Raw genomic sequence first — 18,317 nt, 5'->3', positions numbered from 1 at the left:
TCGACCAAACAGCAAGTCTCGTCCTTTTATAAATGCAAAGTGTTCAATGTTCCTCATGCAGTGGGTAAGACACAATGCTCGGGTTATAGCAAGAATAACAGTCAAAAGCTTTTTTTTTTAATTTATGTGACGAAATAAGATGCATTCTTCCCGCCGCTTAAAAGGGTGAGTGACTTTATGAAACTGTGCTTTGCATAACAGATTATGAAAGGTAGTAGTACCTATTAAAAAGGAGCTTATATGAAAAATGTGGGCTTTTTTGTTTACAAAAAAAGGGTGATGGATTTATGAATATATAGTGCAACAACATATATTAAACTACTCGCTGTGCATGCGTGTGTGTGTATTTGCATTATGAACGTAATAAAGTTAAAGGCCAATATTTCAAAAAAAAAAAAAGATAATTCATCTATAAAAATAAGATAATCAGGATGTAGTTTTAAATCTCAGGGACATTTGGGGGGATTCCCGAATTATGCAACTCCGTTTATTTTGACAGGCCCGGTTATTACAATGGAGTGTTGTAAAGAAGTAAAGAGAGAGAGAAAAAAAAGTAGATGAATAAAATAGATTATCAAGGTTGTACGGCTGTAAGGGAGCAGCAAAAAAAAATATGTATATGCTGTGTTGAGATATGTTTGTCACACAACCCACGATCGAAGGAAATTTGGTGATGAAGTCTTTGCAGTACATTCAACAGGATCAAAAAGCAACTATATGAGAAAAACTTTATCGGTTACATATAATTCGGCCACATTAACAATATAATTAATTTCAACAGTCAACAAACACTGAATGATGAGATGTCAAAAGTATTTTCACTCTGGTTAACTCGAAAGCAGCATGTATAGATGAAATATTTTAGTGGTATAGTCACTAAAATTAGTACCATTTAGGTCGTTAACAAATAAGGAACCATTGTACATATCTTCTGATTTTTAGATCGTCCAGCATTAGTGTCCATTCAAATGAAAGGAACTCGTAGCTGACTTTAAATGATCACACTCCTTTGATTCAAAAATGAGGTGGGACACAAAATATGTCTTATTGTCCTGACAGAAAAAACTCGCGCTTTATCCTTGTAAATTATTGTCAAATAATTAAGAGCGATTTCATCATTAATTATGGCAAAAAAAAATCTTGTGCAAGACCTTTTAAACATATAGATAGACCAAATTAGTCACTAAAGATAGATATTTTATTGTGGCCATCAGGTGAATAGATCAGGCTCGCACATGATGTTTTTTTCTTTTTACATATTTGTGTAGCACCAAAATCAGCTCAATAACAAATAAATTTTACTTTTAAACTCTCGAACCATCTTTTCCTTCCCGCCCTTATTTTTTTGTTTATCATATTCTTTATATGAGTAGCTCTTATAACTTTTTCAAGCACTCATGCTGCGTTGAGTTAAGTTAGTATAGGTTGATGACAGATCTCTAATTGTATTATATTAACAGTATTAGCTAGGTTTTGACGAAGATGCAGCATACATTAGTTATTACAAGACCGGGATTAGGGCGAACCAGACTATGGCTAGCACGACGTTCGTATGAATAAATTAACTATTAATTGCCGCAAGGAAAAACCTAACTCTTTTTTTTTTTTTTTTTTTTTTGAGTTAGTATTGAAAAAAGGGCTTCTATACTGTATAATGCTTTTAATGGGGATATTTTGGCATACGGAGAGAGTGCTGACATAAGAAAAAAAGAGGAAGATCGTGAACATATATTCTACGTGGACAATATTTTGGTGAAACTGAATGAAATATACATCAAAACAAAGCAACATGATTACATAAATGATGCACATGTTACTCTATTGCAGAAAGCCATGGTAACGCTCCTTCAACATGCAAGAGATGACTTTACGTTCAAGCAAATACCAAATGATGGGTTTCATTATGTAATAAGCCTTCCGACATTTTGGGATTTTGAAATAAGAGATAAAGTTATCCGTCCTCTTTATATTCAAGCCGGGTTGATTAATGAAGAAGATGACCACGACAGATTATTGTTTTTTACTGAACTTGAATCAAATTTTCGGTATGTCCAGTGCAATAGTCTATTTAATGGAAAGACGCGAGTACGGTTGAAATACAACAAAAAGTATATCTTATTTGTAACAAAATTCACCCCGAATAAATGCTTTGTAACCTTGGATTTGGTGTCAGCTCATTATCCACATTTAGACTCGGGTTTGTTCATTGACGTTGCAAAATCATTAAAATCAGTCCGCTTTACCGTTCCCTTTGGTACAAAATTAGAAAAATATATACAGCTACGTCTCAAAGATAAAGGGACAAATATGAACCCCATCAAGGATGCGCTATTAAAAGATCTGATACGCCAGTACAAATCTTGTCAGGTAAAAATCCCGAAGTGATCGTCTAAAGCTTATGGGATATATTAATATTGATTATTATTGAACAGCCCTTCTCATATAAAACTCAAGAGAATCGACCATTTAAAAATATATATACCGAAGAGTTATGTGAAACAAAGAATACATATCTACAATCTATGCGTATAGAAGAAATCAATAGAGATTTGTTATGTTCGGTCAGCAAAGACTGTCAAAACCATATACAGAAGCTGTTGGAATTCCAAAACGACAAGATAGAGGCATTTGTTTATATTTGCCGCAATATGAACGTCTTAGAAAACGAATTTGAAGTCCTTGATGATGAGTTAAAATCATTAATGCGGACATACGTTGATCAAAATTACAAACACAATTTTTTATCATTTGATAAAGACAAGATTAGGAAAAACTACAAGGAATTTGGGAATAACTTTCATTTGTTGTCCCAATGTGAGTTGGTAGCGGAAGATTTAGTACGGCAATCTTGTGTTCAAAGGTCACCTAAAACGTTACCAAGAAATTCGGATGCACAGGAACAACGCAAAATGGTGTCCAGATCGCTTTTTGAAAACTCAAACCCAGATTATATAGCGAGTATAGGTATTGTCTAACTATGTTATATTCGCTAAGAAATATATATATATTTATCGTGTTTGTAATAATTAGACATTTCTCTTGAGTCAGTAAAATACGTGTGTGGATTTCTTGGAGATAATGATCGTGTCACAGAACTCACAGAATACGACAGTTTGTAGGTGTTTTTTTTTTCGTATAGACATTTAGCTAACTCAAACTCAATTATAGAGACATTCAACCCTTAGAAAGCTACTTTAAACAACAGGCTATATACCGGAAGTTAGTATTACATATAAGCAAAAGGTATAATTTTCTTAATAGCTATATTTTCTTCCAGATACTTATTAATTGTGTTCATAATTTAGGATGAAAAAATTCATGGAAGAAAATTTTGATGACTATCTAAGCAGTTATCCCGGTGATAGAGAATATCCTATTCAATCACTCTATCTGGATATTTCTTCGACAAAAATTAAAGAATCTCTTCAAAAAAGTGAATTGTCCAGTTTTTTCTCCACAGAAAAAAACTGGAAAACGTGGCAACAACCAAGAGTACTTTGATACCCGTATTTCAAGCAAAATATACCCATATTTTTCTGTTGATGTATTTAGCATACGTTAATACTCTGATATCTGCCCAGTTAGATAAATGTTTTGAAAAAGATTGGAGAGATAAGAACATTGGGTATACTTTAATGATTGAAGATTTTTTCATGGAAAATGTGGACATATTTAAAGAAGACATACAGCAGCTATTTCATTTAAGTAGCATACCTCAGAAAGTTGTCGAAAGAAGAAAAGTGCGCTTATGTAATATCGGATCGTGTTTGCTACCCGCTTTTCAGAAACGTATTGGTCAAGAGTTCAAATTCAAGTCGTATTTTGTTATCGCTCAGCTGCATAGCACCTACATACATCTTGGTTTAAACCAAGTCGTTAAACATGACTTGTCTGAAAAGGAGATGTTCAAGGCTATGTTTATTTCAGATAGGATAATCCCGATCGAAAATTTAAATATCAGTTTGTGCAAAACCATTTGGAAAAGCATCACTACCAACAAGACTATAGACTATTGCGATACGCACAAAGATCAAGATCCAAAATGGGATTTCTTTAAACTAGACAACTATAAGAGTGTTTTGCATACACTAAAATTACAGATGGCCGATATTGTTAGTAAGATTTTCTTATTTCGTTTTTGTACTTATTTCAATTAATATTTGTTTTAGCTGTCGTCCGGTAGTAAATCATTGAACATGGACAACGAAATAGAGTTGAATCTTAGCGAAGAGTGTAACTGCAGAACCCACACCACCCTCCGTAATATTATGATAGGATTTAAGCCAGTGATTGAAAATGTCACTTCAATGATTATTTCAGCTACATTTGGTATGAGGTTATTTTATGAACTTGACAAACTGGATTATTTGTTTATTTTTGAAAACGCTTTTATCATCGAGCATGAATCAATACTGTATAAAGCCTACACAAAAACATTACAGGAAGAAATGAGAAAAACTATTCAACTGAAAGAAATAAGTACACAAGGAATCTTAATGCAAAAACCAATCAACCAGCTTCTACAACCGGTGGCACATAAAGAACATCCTATGTACAGCGCTTTCAAGAATGGAGATCCTTATAAAGTGGCAGGCAGCACATATGGATTGATCCTTAAAAAACTGATCGTAACTGGAATTGAAAACTCTTACTTAATTTGTATAAAGCATAATGATGATGGTACAGATGCTTACATAGACGTCGGGGACACAATCATTGTTGTTCGAAAGGAACAGATAATATTACATTCAGGCATTAATGTGAAGTTTAAAATTCGATTCAAAAATATACAGAGAGATGATACACTACTGCTTCCTTGCTTGTTAGAGTTGGGTAATTTTATATATTTACAAACATTGAAGCTTAAATTTAATTACTGTTTTTTACCAGAGTTGATAAAATTCCACCCAGAAATTAGGTCATCGGAAGGCAATTTTTTGTCAGCCAAAAATCCGCACGAATCAATATCTGAAATCAGTTTGCCTATTGATGGAGTTAAATCTGACACATGTGTCAATTTAAATATCACGTATGGCTATTATGCTATAGAATTTTTTATAAGAGATGAAATTTCAGTCCAGCATCCTGATACTCCTTACCACATCACAAATCTAGCCATCGCGGTAGTAGAAACTAAAAACATTGTGTATTTGTAAGGCCATAATTTTTTATTAGTCTCCGTATATATACATATATTGCGTTATATTATACCTTTAATAAACCCTGTTTGTTCTTCTGCTTGATACCTTATAGTATGGCGATGACATAAATCATACGCTATATAAACCCAATCTAATAGTACCTGATCATCCACTACGAGTATGGTTACCTCGATTGTCCCTAAAAACAAAGCTGTTAGTGAAATTGACATCATGGCACACCATAACATTTTTGTTATTCCAAAGAGTCTCTTCAGCAAGTATCAACAGATCATGTGCATGAATGTATGTTTGTCATCAGGGCTCTTTCATTTTTTTGACTTTTTTTATCGGCAATTCTCAACTTTAGAACGAAATCTTGCTTTTTCAGTAACGATGCCTAGACTTTTGGGCTTTATTAATACCTTTTTTGCAACTTAAAATTCAGCCTTTCTCTTGGTACACATAAAAATAATGATACTAGGTCTCTTACTAAAAGCAAGTTACTCCCCGAAACGAAATCATCAACACTAGATATAATAAGCCTGAACCCGTAAACTATGGACGTTTTTTTAACGTTTGAGAGTGAGGAGAATAGTTTGTTACTCATCCGTGAAGTATACCGAGTGAGATGGAGTCGTTCTTTGTAAAAATGCACACTTATTATTTATTCGCGTCTCATCATTCGATGTGGATACGCTCTAGCCCTTTGTCATCTATTGTCTTTTTACAAAGGTAACAATGATGCGTGATATCTAGGAGAAAACTAAGCCAATTCACAGTACGAAATAGTGTCACCTATCCACATAGAGTATAACTCGGGGTCTCAAGATTTTTACTACCTCTTGTTAGCAACCAATGGCAACTCACGAAATCCATATCCAAAACGGGATTATACAGCCAGTAACATAGTTTGCCACATAAGATGCTTTGATGGCATATGAAATATCCTTGTCATTTATATGATTAACTAACGTCCGTGGCTCAAAAAAAAAAGGGATACAATCTTCCATAACTGTCTCTTGAAATTGTCATTTAAAATGGCTGGACCTCGTATGCAAGTGAATGAGGCTTCAGAAGTATTATCTTGAGCCATCCTTATCACTCCCTATCACAAATAAATTACGGAGGCCTCCCTTTTTGACGATGACAGTAGCAAGGTGTGGTTACTCTAAAATTCTTATTCACGTTGCAGAGTTAGAGGTGACGTAGTCATGGCATGGCATGGTTGGTAATATTTTAAAAAATATACGAACAGGAAGAAAGGCACGGTACGACCTTTTTTTTTTTTTTTTTTTTTTTTATTGTATGGAGGACTGTGTACATTGTGTTCTAACTGCCATAGCAAAAACGCAGCCACAGTGGCATTTCTTCCTGCTTTTACATAAAATAATTTTGCATGAATTAAAAATCCCTGCCACGAAAGGGTCTTGTGATTTCTTACCCAAGGGGGTAACAAAATCCTACTACTGTTGATTTTGAGCGTCCACTTTTTCTACTTGTAGTCTCACACAATTAAAAATACCCCCTATTTCTATTTTTCTCTCTACCAACTTCTTGATAAGCATCTTTGGAAAGAGCAGATACAGTTAATAAACAAAAAAAAAGAGAAAGTGTGATTAACCAACAAATTCTATCAAGCATAAATTATCTTTGTCCATGAGTTTGGTCTTATCTAAAATGAAGGGATGCTTGACTTTCTCAGAAAATACTTTTGGAGAGTACATTTAATAAGTTCTTGTTCACATTCCATTTGCAGAGAAGGCACGATTCAATTTACCGATATAAATTCACGCGTATAAAAAGAAGACACATGACATCTTAATACAAGAAAGACAATGTTACACAAGAGTAATTTCATAATCTTGCTTCAGTTCGTATTTACAGCTGCATGGCATGTCAGCAATCATTGTGGCTAGTGTCATAAAACTTTGATTTATTTTTAAAGTCTTATGGTAGCAGCCCATGGCTGGTTGTAGTAGACATCTTTTTTCTTTGAATTTTTTACGTCTTCAAGGCCTTCACAAGGACAAAAAAAAAGTTGTATATATTATCTTGTGCGTGGCCATAGGTGTATACAAATGTAATTTTTTTTGTTTTGTTTTTTAATAGAATTACAATTAATATTATTTAAATGAAGGGATGTGTGTGGATAGAGAATGGGGATGATGAAAGCGACTTAATAAGCTTCACGACTTTCGGCTTTGGTAATGGTATCGTACAAAATCTTGGCTTCAGCGGGAGGAGGAATATCACCACGCAAGATTGCGTCAGCACGTAAAGCTTGGCCGTAAAAAGTGGCATTGGCCTTTTGCAACTCTAATAAACCTGTACCTTCAATCGACATACCGGCAAAGAGACCCTTTGATTTGGTGTAAGAAAAGATAGGAGCGACCTTTTTATCACGTATATCACCAGCGATACTAGCCTCACCACCCGCACCGATGGGACCTACACTTACGGAAAGGTTACCACCTAAGGTAAGATTACCGCCTTGAGAAAATGCTCTGACAGCCTCATCACTATTTAAGATCAAGACAAAATCTGTGATATCAGCACCAATTTGTGCACCAAAACCAACACCACCGGTTGCAATACAACTGGGGGCACTCCATCTACCATCAGGTAACCTAAAATTGTGTATGAGTTACCATGTACAACCGACACGCACTTTAACTAAAACTTACTTTGCTACTACAACACCACTACCAGCACGTCCACTCCAGAGAAATCCTGCCTTGACAACTGTGAAAATGGCAAGGCCTTTTGCTTGTTTGATTACTGAAACAGGAATAATTGTATCGAATCCGTTTTCAACCTCATCTTTAACTACGATGAAACAGTTTAAAATCTTTTTTTAAAAAAAAAAACGCCTCATCCAAAAATAATAATAAACAACTTACTGATGAATTGCTCAAGGATTCGAGAAGCCTTGGCACATTCTTCTGCCAAATTACCAGGAATAGGACTATTGAAAGTGGGGCTTGTCTTGGCTAATAGTGAGAACAGTCAGTCTAACCTTTCCTTTATAATACTTGATTACATAAAACTTACTGGCTGTGTTGGCCATTTCGCCAACTTGACGAGTAGCATTTTGACCTAATGCAGCTGCACCTATATGAACAATAGAATGAGCACTTACAACTCAAAGTGAAATTGTGAATGAGAATTTACCTGTAGCAGCACGGTTGGCTTGTTCTTTGATTTTGTCAAACATGGACATGGTATTTAGATATTTATTATTGTGAATAAAGGTTTTGAATTGAAAAAGAAGTAGAAGGTAAAAAAAAAAAGAGAGCTTTTTTATATTACACTGGAGACCAAAATTCCAAAAATAGAAACCTGGGCATTCAAAGACGTCAGATGTTACACCAAGCACTTGACAAATCGTTAGCACCTTTTTTACTTGTGTTCACGCGCTTTTTTTTTTTTAAAAGCGAATATCTGCGTCATATTCACCTTTTTGACACTCGCCAAGAACTCTTGGAAATGACAAAATATAAAGGATGTATCTGCTAGTTATCTCTATTTTTAAATTCATAGGCTGAAATATAATGCATGTCTTTTAGAAACATACCCCTTCAATTAAGCTTTTCACATGCCAGAATGACATAATATTCAAAAAAAAAAAATGTTCCAGCCACAGAAACAAGTACACTAAGGGGAAAGTGTATGATTGGTTACTCGAGTGATCTCCTTATTTAGAGCCACAATAAAATAAAATGGGCCTCGAGCCGATTGAATCAGAAGCAATTAGTAAGAATCATTTTGCTCATTAATATTCATCATTCGCTTGTGAAAATTTAGTCGTTTACTTTCCTGTTTGTAATATGATTTATTTTGATATTTTTATACAGGTCGTCTTTTATCAAAACGTAGTCGACCACGAAGAAAAATAATGTAAACTTACTTTTTTATCTACCCAACGTCTTTCTATTTCGATGTCCTCTAAATCAGATTTTTTTTTTGCATCCTATCAGTCAAAGTCGCGTCTTGTAACATGATTTAATCCTTGGGTGAGCTTATGTCATGATACTTTATCTGTTTATTTAATCAAACATAATGTTTGAGCCTTTAATCGTTCATGTTATCTTTACTTACATACCTATTTCCTTTCTTTTGAATGAATAAATGTCGTGAAAAGCTTAGTTATCAAGGCATTTTGGTATTTTTCAAAAAATATGTAAACTTTTATTTAAGAACACTTTGCTGAGGCTACCCGTTGTTCAGTTAACAACAATTCCCAAGACCATTTAAAGCCCGCCTCAATTAAAAAAAAAAAAGGGCTTTTCATGCATTGGGTTGAAGTAAAATTCAGCCAATAAAATTGCTTATATATATTTTTCATCTTCATAAATTATAAGAATTTTTTTTTCATTTTCATTAATATTAAAAAACCGCGTTAACGGTAAAAAACCAAAGCCCGGTAACCCAGGGCAATATGATTTTATTTTAAAGAAAAAGAAAAAAAAAAAAATGAGGAAAATCCTGCCCTTTTTATACCTTTTCCCCCACCCCCTCAAAAAAAATTTTTGGGTAATCACAAGACCCTTTCGTGACGGGGACTTTTTGATTCATGCAAAAAATTATTTCATGTGATCGCGCGTTTGCTGCGTAATGCCACTGTCGCGCGCGATACTAGTCCCTCCAATGTCACACAAACCCATCTTTTTCACTTTATTCAGAGAATCCAAACTCTCATGGCATGATTAAGGTCTTCTTGTAATATGTTCGCGTTTAAACGGTTTTTTATATCTCTACACGTTCAACGAACGTATGGGGAACCCTCGCAAAGTATTTTAGACTGTTTTTAGAAAGGCCATTATCAGTATATTCCATTCCTGCATGTCCAAAGAACATAAAAAAAGACTCCTGCGAAAAGAGCACTCAAATGCTGTCTTTTTGTAGTAATCTGCCATACTTGTCAGCAAAAAGGTGCCTTGAATTATTTGTTTTGTCTCTTGTAATTTAAACGACTTAACCGATCGAGCTCTTCTGTCAATCTTGCCCTTACTCGAAAAAAAAAAAGCAAAAGTTATAGTCGCATATTGTGTAACAGCCACTTAAAGTGGTCAACAGAATTATCAAGCGTAAAACCAGAAGGGGGCCAAAAGTGCTAATTCATTTTAAAATTACCAAACCATCCAAGGGCTAAATTAATGGGAGTTTGCTCCTGAATGATTGCTCTATTTTTTGCACAAGACTCCTAAACCCATGGGTTGCTTTAACATCATTCTATCGTTTCTCAAAAAAAAAGATCTATTCTCGACCACACTCATAGTCAAGATCCTACCTGCCTCATCTTATTAATTTTTGGATGTTTGGTATAGGGTCAAATATCTTAAGGCATCGTGCTTTTTTTTTGGGGAGGAGTATGAAATATGATGAAGAAATCAGCAGGGAATAAATAAATAAAATGGTGATAGGAGATGCGACTTGTTTGACTGTTGGGACAATGTGCAAAGTTCGATGGAGTGGTTTTCCAGTGTGTCTAGGTCTGAACTTGTGATGCTAATTTTCAGTGAGTATATGAATTGGTTGGTTTTTTTTTATTATGTAAGAAGTATGTAACCTTCTATAAGTGTAATTCTTAATTATCCTTCATAAGGTCGGAGACTCTTGTTGTATTACCATCTTTTCTTTATTAATGCGAAATTCAGAAAAAAAAAATATGATAAATAATATAATAAAATGATACTTGGGATAAATATCGAACCGTATCCATACAGAAATAAAATAATAAGCTAAAATATAAATATAACATAGGGTGGGATAAAAGGGTGGGACAGCAAGAGTCTCCTCCCCTTGGGATAATAAGTTGAGTTCGTCAGCTACGCTTCGAACTTAAATAACTAATAACTTTAAGTGTAACATGTGTACAAAATCAAAAAAAAAAAAAAAAAAAAAAAAAAAAAGAAAGAAGGAAGGGAGGAAGGGAGGAAGGGATTCAGTTAAAGTGCATTAAGTGTTAGATCGATGCGTTTAAACTAAGACACACTAATTCTCATTGTCTTGCTGCTGCTACAGTTAGACTTTATATACACAAATTAAAATATCAATTTTACATCAGACTAATATACCAATTCATTTTTAAATAAAGAGCTTCGCCACATCAATTTACTTCTTAGAAACACTCCTGTGGTAACACCTTAAATCATAAGATACAAACAAACGGCATTTCTTCAGTATTACTTTTTACTTCAACTGAAGTAAGTGGTAGCTCTTTTACTTTGACTTTATTTTTTACCGGACACGAGATTTTTATTTGTATGACCTAATATGCTTCACACAAATGTCAATTGTAACGAAGTTTCCCATGTTTTCGGATTATTGTACAGAAAGACTGACCAACGTTTGTGAAACGTATGACAGTGTTACAATTTTCAGAATTTATATAAAAAGCTCAACACTATTCTAATACCATTGTATTTGGTCTGAAAAGTTGATGATAGGTGTGTATCTTTATTTATCATGCACCAAGTGATGCTGTTTTATGAGCAGGTTAATTTTTTTTTCTTAACTACGACGTGTGACCATTTTAAAAAAAATAGATCCCAGATCAGAAACTATGTTTTATTTACGGACCAACGCCCATGTTTCTGAAATGGGATTGCCCACAAGACTTGAATCAATAACATTTTAACTTACAGGCTGATCAACTGAAGCGAAACAATGTACTACTTGGGGATAATTATGAACCAATATATTTATTCTTTATTTAACAATTTAATTGTTGCTTGCCCCTTTGACCTCGCTTGATCTAAACTTTGAGCAAATATTAAAGAAAAATCCAAACGAGACATTGGAAGTGAGTAAGAATATGCATAAGTAGAAACACCGCATATCCATTGTAACAATCTCCCATACTAAATAAGATAATAAATTATAAAGTCCCTCTTGGTTACAGTCAAGGTGTTATTGGACCCTCATTTTGCCAAGAAATAATTGTATGTATATTGCATTTTGTAAACCCTATCTATTCTTCTGCTTGATACGTTATAGTATGACGATATAAATCATACATTTAACAAACCCAATTCAATTGTGCCTAATCCTACATTACGAGTAAACATATCTTGATTGTCCCAAAAAAACGAACCTGTTAGTGAAATTGACATCATGGCACACCATATCAGTTTCGTTATTCCAAAGAGTCTCTTCAGCAAGTATCAACAGGTCATGTGCATGAATGTATGTTTTTCACCAGGGATCTTTCATTTTTTTGACTTTTATATCAGCAATCCTCAACTTCAGAACGAAATCTTGCTTTTTCAGTAACGATGCCTAGACTTTTGGGCTTTTTTAATACCTTTTTGCAACTTAAAGTTCCGCCTTTCTCTTGGTACACATAAAAATAATGATACTAGGTCTCTTACTAAAAGCAAGTTACTCCTTGAAACGAAATCATCAACACTAGTTACAATAAGCCTGAACCCGTAAACTATGGATGCGTTTTTAACGTTTGAGAGTGAGGGGGATAGTTTGCCACTCATCCGTGATGTTGCTTTTGGGTGTTTCATCAGGTAGTTACAACAACTTCACCATAAGAACGCTCAAAGCAATTAAGGATCAGCTTGGTCATTTCTTGACTTGGCCATCAGATCCTGTCAGATCCAATGCGATCGCTGTCGGTTTTGGGAGTAACACTAGAGATAGATTGAATGGTGTAATTGGTGCTGTGGATGGTAAGAACTTTATTATTTACCAACATTCTCCTTCAACCGTGGGTGCTATGTTCAGGGATAGAAAGAACAACTATTCCGTGAAGCTTACTGCCGTATGCGATTCTACATTACGATTCACGTACATCAAAGTGCGTGACTCAGGTATTGTAGTAAAATGATCTACGATGAAACAATATAAAAGCTAACACAACAATATTTACTTCAGGAAGAACGCATGATGCTGCTGCTTTCCGATCAAGTGATATAGCGAGTGCAATTCTTCGCCACCCAGACATTCACTTTCCTGACAACACGTTCATGATCGGTGACTCTGCCTATCTTTTGGGACCCAACTTGATCACACCATTTCCTGAGAGTCAATGCGTGTTAGACAGTCGCAAGCGTACATTCAATCGTGTACATTCATCTACAAGAATGGCGATCGAAAGAGCCTTTGGTGTGTTGGTGGCTCGTTGGAAATTTACTGGTAAGTACATTTACATGTTGGACCAGTTGAAGATCAACGAGGTGATTACCGGATGTTGTATTTTACACAATATGTGTATCGACCTTGGTGATACCGGGTTTACCGACACTGTTCACCTTCAAGATCATAGTGCAGCTGTTCCTGAAGATGAAGACGCACCTGATGTAGGCGGTAGTAGCTGAAGGGTTACCATTTTTGAGGAATTGATGAGACGTAGAAATAGACGTGGGGCGGCTAGAGGGGGTAGAAGAGCAACTAGAAGTAGATGTAGAAGAAGAACTAGACTTAGAAATAGAAATAGATAAGTATAGAAAACTTTTTGTTTAATTCAATTTTTTTTAAAATAATATTATCTGTAGAAGGATTGGCGCTGAAAAAATTCAATGTTGTAATAAATTGTCCATTTACATCATTAAAATTTAAAAGATTCTATTTGGAAAAACTGTAACCTTTCACAAAAAAAAAAAAAAAAAAAAAAAAATTAATGTCCTTAATCGGGATCTTTAAAAAATAGTTTGATGTGCTTACGAGGGCCCTTAAGACTAAAAACCTGTATTGCCTTATCGGATTTCGTGATGTAAATAGGTTTCTTGTGCATCAGTCAGTACATCTGGAATTGCTTATTTTTTATATACACTCATGGCTACGCTTGAACGAAATCAGTACCTGAGTACCGACTTTGCACACTCATGGCTTCGCTTAAATGAAATCAGTACCTGAGTTTCGATTTTACATACTCATGGCTACGCTTGTACATTTGACCATGGTGCAGCCACGTGTGTCAGATTTGGTTCAATTAACAATTATACACATTATTCAGACCTTGACAGATAAGTTGTTCTCTCATAGATTGTATCAAACCTAATTTATGGGAATGAATTTACACTGTTTCTTTGTATAGAACATGGATTAGGAATTTACATTCATTGGCAGCTTAAACAATTAAAAAACCTCAAAATCAATAAAAGACAATATCCAAAGATAATCATTATGGGGACAATAACACCCATCTATTTGAACAATATTAAACGCAGGTTTTCTACCTATGATTTATGATCTACTGATAGATGTCTACATTAATCTTGTTAGTACATGTTGTATAAATCAAGCTCGACTAACTCGTAGGGAGGAACATCATATTATTCTATTATACTAAATGTTTATACTGACCCTATTTGCACCTTTGATTGTTTACAAGTGACAAGTAAAAAGAAAAAAATATAAATAATAAACCCATCGACAATGAAAGAAATAAACGTTCATTGTAACAATTTTTTTATGTAGGCATACAAGTTCTTATAAAATCAGATAATATTAATTTACAAAAAATAAAAATAAAAAACTAATTTCGCTATACAATCATTCCCTTTTTTTTTTTTTTACCAATGGCCGTAACAACTCGATCAACTAGCAAGCAAACCAGGGGCAACAGAAAAGCCGCTACTCCTAAACCAACGCCAGTCCCTAAGGCCAAATCTGTTACCAAACCCAAGCCTGCTACCAAAGCAAAGCCTACCCCCAAAGCCAAACCTGCTACCAAGCCTAAGCCTACTACCAAAGCAAAGCCTGCTGCCAATGTTAAGCCTGCTTCCAGCTCCAAGTCTACCATCACCCGCCCTGCTCCTGCAGCCAGATCTCTCCCCGAATCCTCTTCAGCAACTCGTACGTCATTGAGATTAGCTTCCAAGAGAAAGCAAACTGACGAAGAGACCACCCAAAAGCCCACCCAACCTAAAAAGGCAAAGCCCACTCGCCCAACTCAAACGAAAAACCATCCTACTGCTGCTCCTGTTTCTTCCTCAAGAGCCGAGAGAAGTGGTACAAATACTGCTACACAGACTTCACCCCCTGTTGCCACTGTTGTCACTGTAGCTCAAGCTGCAACTCAGGATAGACCCTTCCCTCGTGCTTTAGCTCCTGCCACACCATTCAATCCTATCGTTATGCCCCAAGAACCTGTCGAAGCCAGACTTCCAGATGTACGTGAAGGTGATGTATTTGACCATGTAACCATGAGCATTACAGATAGTCTTACTGCACATGAAAGTGACTTGATTCGTCTTAAAGAAGAACTCCATCTGTCTATTCGTCAATTAGTGGGAAGAGTATCTCCTCAGTCCACCGACGTTATGAAGAGAAATTTGGCGGCTTATTGTCAGGAATTGAGAGAATCTTATGATTATCTTCGAAACCGCGAGAAAGTTCTCTTTAACACTTTAAAGATAGGTTTAGCTACCTATACGCGTCCTCAGGCTGCGGGACAATCCACTCAGGCTCCCGTTCAAGCTCCTATTGCTGAATCCGCTCAAGTACCCGCACAAGCACCTGTTCAAGCACCCATTGAAGTACCCACTCAAACGCCCACTGAAGAACCTGCTAAATCACCTATTGGGGAAAACGATCAAGCTCCTATTTGACGTAACCACTGGAGTTACCGCCCAATTCATAAATGATTAAAGTAATCAATGGATACAATGCTAGCTAGAGTTTTAATTAAAAAGTATTTTGATAGTTAGCTTCTTAAGACATATAAAAAAAAATAAACAATTAGTTTTGTTAAAAAACGTTGTACTTATGTACCACTTATTAAAAACTCATATAAGCTTTTGTAAAATATTTGAGGTGCTGTGAAAGTTGTTCATTATTTGTCGATTGACTATATTACAAAGATCATTGGAAGATGGAAACAAACTTTTATTGGTCACAATCAGGGCAATGGGTAGAGTATTTATTAAATGATTTACACAATAAAATAAAATATGTGTTACTGCTATCTACTGAAATCTACAATATCCTATATAAATATTTGGATAGTGTAAATATAGTATAATAACTAGGTGTAAAGAAAATGAGACACATAATAAATGCATCACGAGAATGTTCTCGAGAAGAAGTTAATATAAGTATAACTATTTACACTATTACTTTTTTTTTGGAAAGGTATTAGACGCGAAAAGCAACACTTTAGTAAACTACAGTAATCCTCAGTTTATAACAAATAAAAGACTCGCTCCGTTTTTATAAATACTTTTTAATAAAAGACAGTCGGGGTAAAAGTATAATTATAAGGTTTTAGCAGATAAATATCGATATTGCCATAAAGAAACGTATAAATGTCCTTTTACTACCCACAATTTTCTTTAGACATATCTTAACAGACACTAGGGTGACCAGGCAAAGGAGCACAAGGATGAGTGGTTGCTCTGGCTTCAAGATTGGGAGCAGCAGCACAGTAGACAGTAGCGACGTAAGCTAAGACCAAGATAATAGTTCCCTTAAGCATTTTGATGTGGATTGAAAAGAAGATACATATTATTAAATAAAATTTTATGCCCTTTTTATAAAAAAAAAGGTTTGGTTACAATACGTATCCATTTTAGAGTTTTTTAACATTTTGGATATTTACCGGGTAATTATGCAAAAAAAAAAAAATTGCTATTTACGAAAAACCAGGCCTGTGATCAAGGAGGCAAAAAAAAAAGGAATACAATGATGCTATATTAATTGCTTGTGATCAACCACTTAGCTACATCAAAGAGTCTTTAAGAACATTGTTTACTTTAATGAACAATTCCAATACAACATCTGAAAAGTAATGATTTAAAAGTACAAACGTTACATGTTTGTACTATGTATCAATGTACCTATGATTCAGAAGTTTTTATGTATAGTTCTGACGCTATTAAGAAGACTCTAAAAATAATTACGCTTTTTGGGTGTGTGTGTTCCTTTTATCAGCACAGAATTTCAAAGAATATAACTATATTCTCTTTGATAGCTTTTCTTTCATGAAAAGAATGCATTAAATTACTTCTTGATGTTCACCTTGAAAATGTTTTAAAGCTGATATACAGGCTGAAAAACTACTTTTTAGTGTATACGACTAATGCTCTGAATTAATACAATATATCGAATATAGGCTTGGATAGTCTTTCCGGTCCAAACAAAGTATGTAATACATAACGAAAGGCTTTTAGGACACGAAATGGGCTTCAAGCTCAAATTTATTTATATATATTTTGTGTGATTGTTGATATGATATCTTGTAATTTAGACGCCGAACCTAACTCAAGGATACTTTCCTTCCTCTGTCCAATATTTTCTTAACGCAATTTCATGAGTATCAGCACAAGGGCATAAATAAAGTGTTCGTTCGATGAAGTATACCGAGTGAAATGGAGTCCTTCTTTGTAAAAATGCACACTTTATTTATTCGCGTCTCATCATCCAATGTAAATACTCTCTACCCCTTTGTCATCTATTGTCTTTTTACAAAGGTAAAAATGATGCGTAATATCTAGAAGAAAACTAAGCCAATTCACAGTACAAAAAAGTGTCACCTATCCACATATAGTATAACTCGGGGCCAAAAATGAGCTCAAGATTTTTACTACCTCTTGTTAGCAACCAATTTTAACTCACGAAATCCATAACTAAAATGAGATCATACAGCCAGTAACATAGTTTGCCACATAAGATGCCTTGGTGGCATATGAAATATCCTTATGACTTCTTTTTTGAAGGGGGAAACAAAAACCTACTACTGTTGATTTTGAGCGTCCACTTTTTCTACTTGTAGTCTCAAACAAGTCAAAATACCCCCAATTTATTTTTCTCTCTCTACCAACTTCTTGATAAGCATCTTTGGAAAGAGCAGATACAGTTAATAAACAAAAAAAAAAGAGAAAGTGTGGTTAGCCAAATTCTATCAAGCAAGAATTATATTTGTTTAAATGAGTTTGGTTTTATCTAGAATGAAGGGATGCTTGACTATCTCAGAAAATACTTTTGAAAAGTACATTTAATAAGTGCCATTTGCAGAGAAGGAACGATTCAATTCACCGATATGAATTCACGCGTATAAAAAGAAGACACATGACATCTTAATACAAAAAAGACAATGTTACACAAGAGTAATTTCATAATCTTGCTTCAGTTCGTATTTACGGAAATGTCTAGACCTCCGTATTTTTTTCAAACGTATTTTTTATAATCACGCGATGGTCTACACGTCGATTGACATGCCAT

The 18,317-nt window shown here is 34.7% G+C and overlaps 3 protein-coding genes across 3 annotated transcripts; 2 read left to right on the top strand and 1 right to left on the bottom strand.

The window, feature by feature from the left end:
• Nucleotides 1–1,310: 1,310 nt before the first annotated feature.
• EV154DRAFT_492850 (uncharacterized protein) lies at nt 1,311–5,250 on the top strand. Its single transcript, XM_051599728.1, has 10 exons — nt 1,311–1,414; nt 1,471–1,546; nt 1,626–2,367; nt 2,433–2,964; nt 3,031–3,115; nt 3,169–3,243; nt 3,306–3,440; nt 3,461–4,112; nt 4,170–4,833; nt 4,891–5,250. Exons 1-10 carry the CDS (start codon nt 1,366–1,368, stop codon nt 5,154–5,156), a joined length of 3,276 nt encoding a protein of 1,091 aa, XP_051462684.1. The 5' UTR covers nt 1,311–1,365; the 3' UTR covers nt 5,157–5,250.
• A 2,067-nt stretch (nt 5,251–7,317) lies between these two features.
• Nucleotides 7,318–8,208, bottom strand: EV154DRAFT_535782 (uncharacterized protein; the record flags this gene model as incomplete). Its single annotated transcript, XM_051604092.1, has 4 exons — nt 7,318–7,753; nt 7,826–7,967; nt 8,042–8,131; nt 8,193–8,208. 4 exons carry the CDS (start codon nt 8,206–8,208, stop codon nt 7,318–7,320), a joined length of 684 nt encoding a protein of 227 aa, XP_051462683.1.
• A 6,466-nt stretch (nt 8,209–14,674) lies between these two features.
• Nucleotides 14,675–15,706, top strand: EV154DRAFT_558605 (uncharacterized protein; the record flags this gene model as incomplete). The annotated part of the gene is made up of 1 exon (XM_051605498.1): nt 14,675–15,706. One exon carries the CDS (start codon nt 14,675–14,677, stop codon nt 15,704–15,706), a length of 1,032 nt encoding a protein of 343 aa, XP_051462682.1.
• Between the last annotated feature and the right edge of the window lie 2,611 nt (nt 15,707–18,317).

Source organism: Mucor mucedo (genome assembly GCF_025094135.1).
Source record: "Mucor mucedo strain NRRL 3635 chromosome Unknown EV154scaffold_6, whole genome shotgun sequence".
NCBI lineage: Eukaryota > Fungi > Mucoromycota > Mucoromycetes > Mucorales > Mucoraceae > Mucor > Mucor mucedo.
This window is presented reverse-complemented; position numbering and strand designations above follow the sequence as displayed.

Bases quoted from the DNA above. Each gene is read 5' to 3' on its own strand.
- EV154DRAFT_492850 (XM_051599728.1), top strand. From the start codon at position 1,366: ATGAGTAGCTCTTATAACTTTTTCAAGCACTCATGCTGCGTTGAGTTA. The intron at 2,965-3,030 runs GTATTGTCTAAC...TGTAATAATTAG, and splicing joins AGATTATATAGCGAGTATAG to ACATTTCTCTTGAGTCAGTA. The intron at 3,116-3,168 runs GTAGGTGTTTTT...ACTCAATTATAG, and splicing joins CTCACAGAATACGACAGTTT to AGACATTCAACCCTTAGAAA.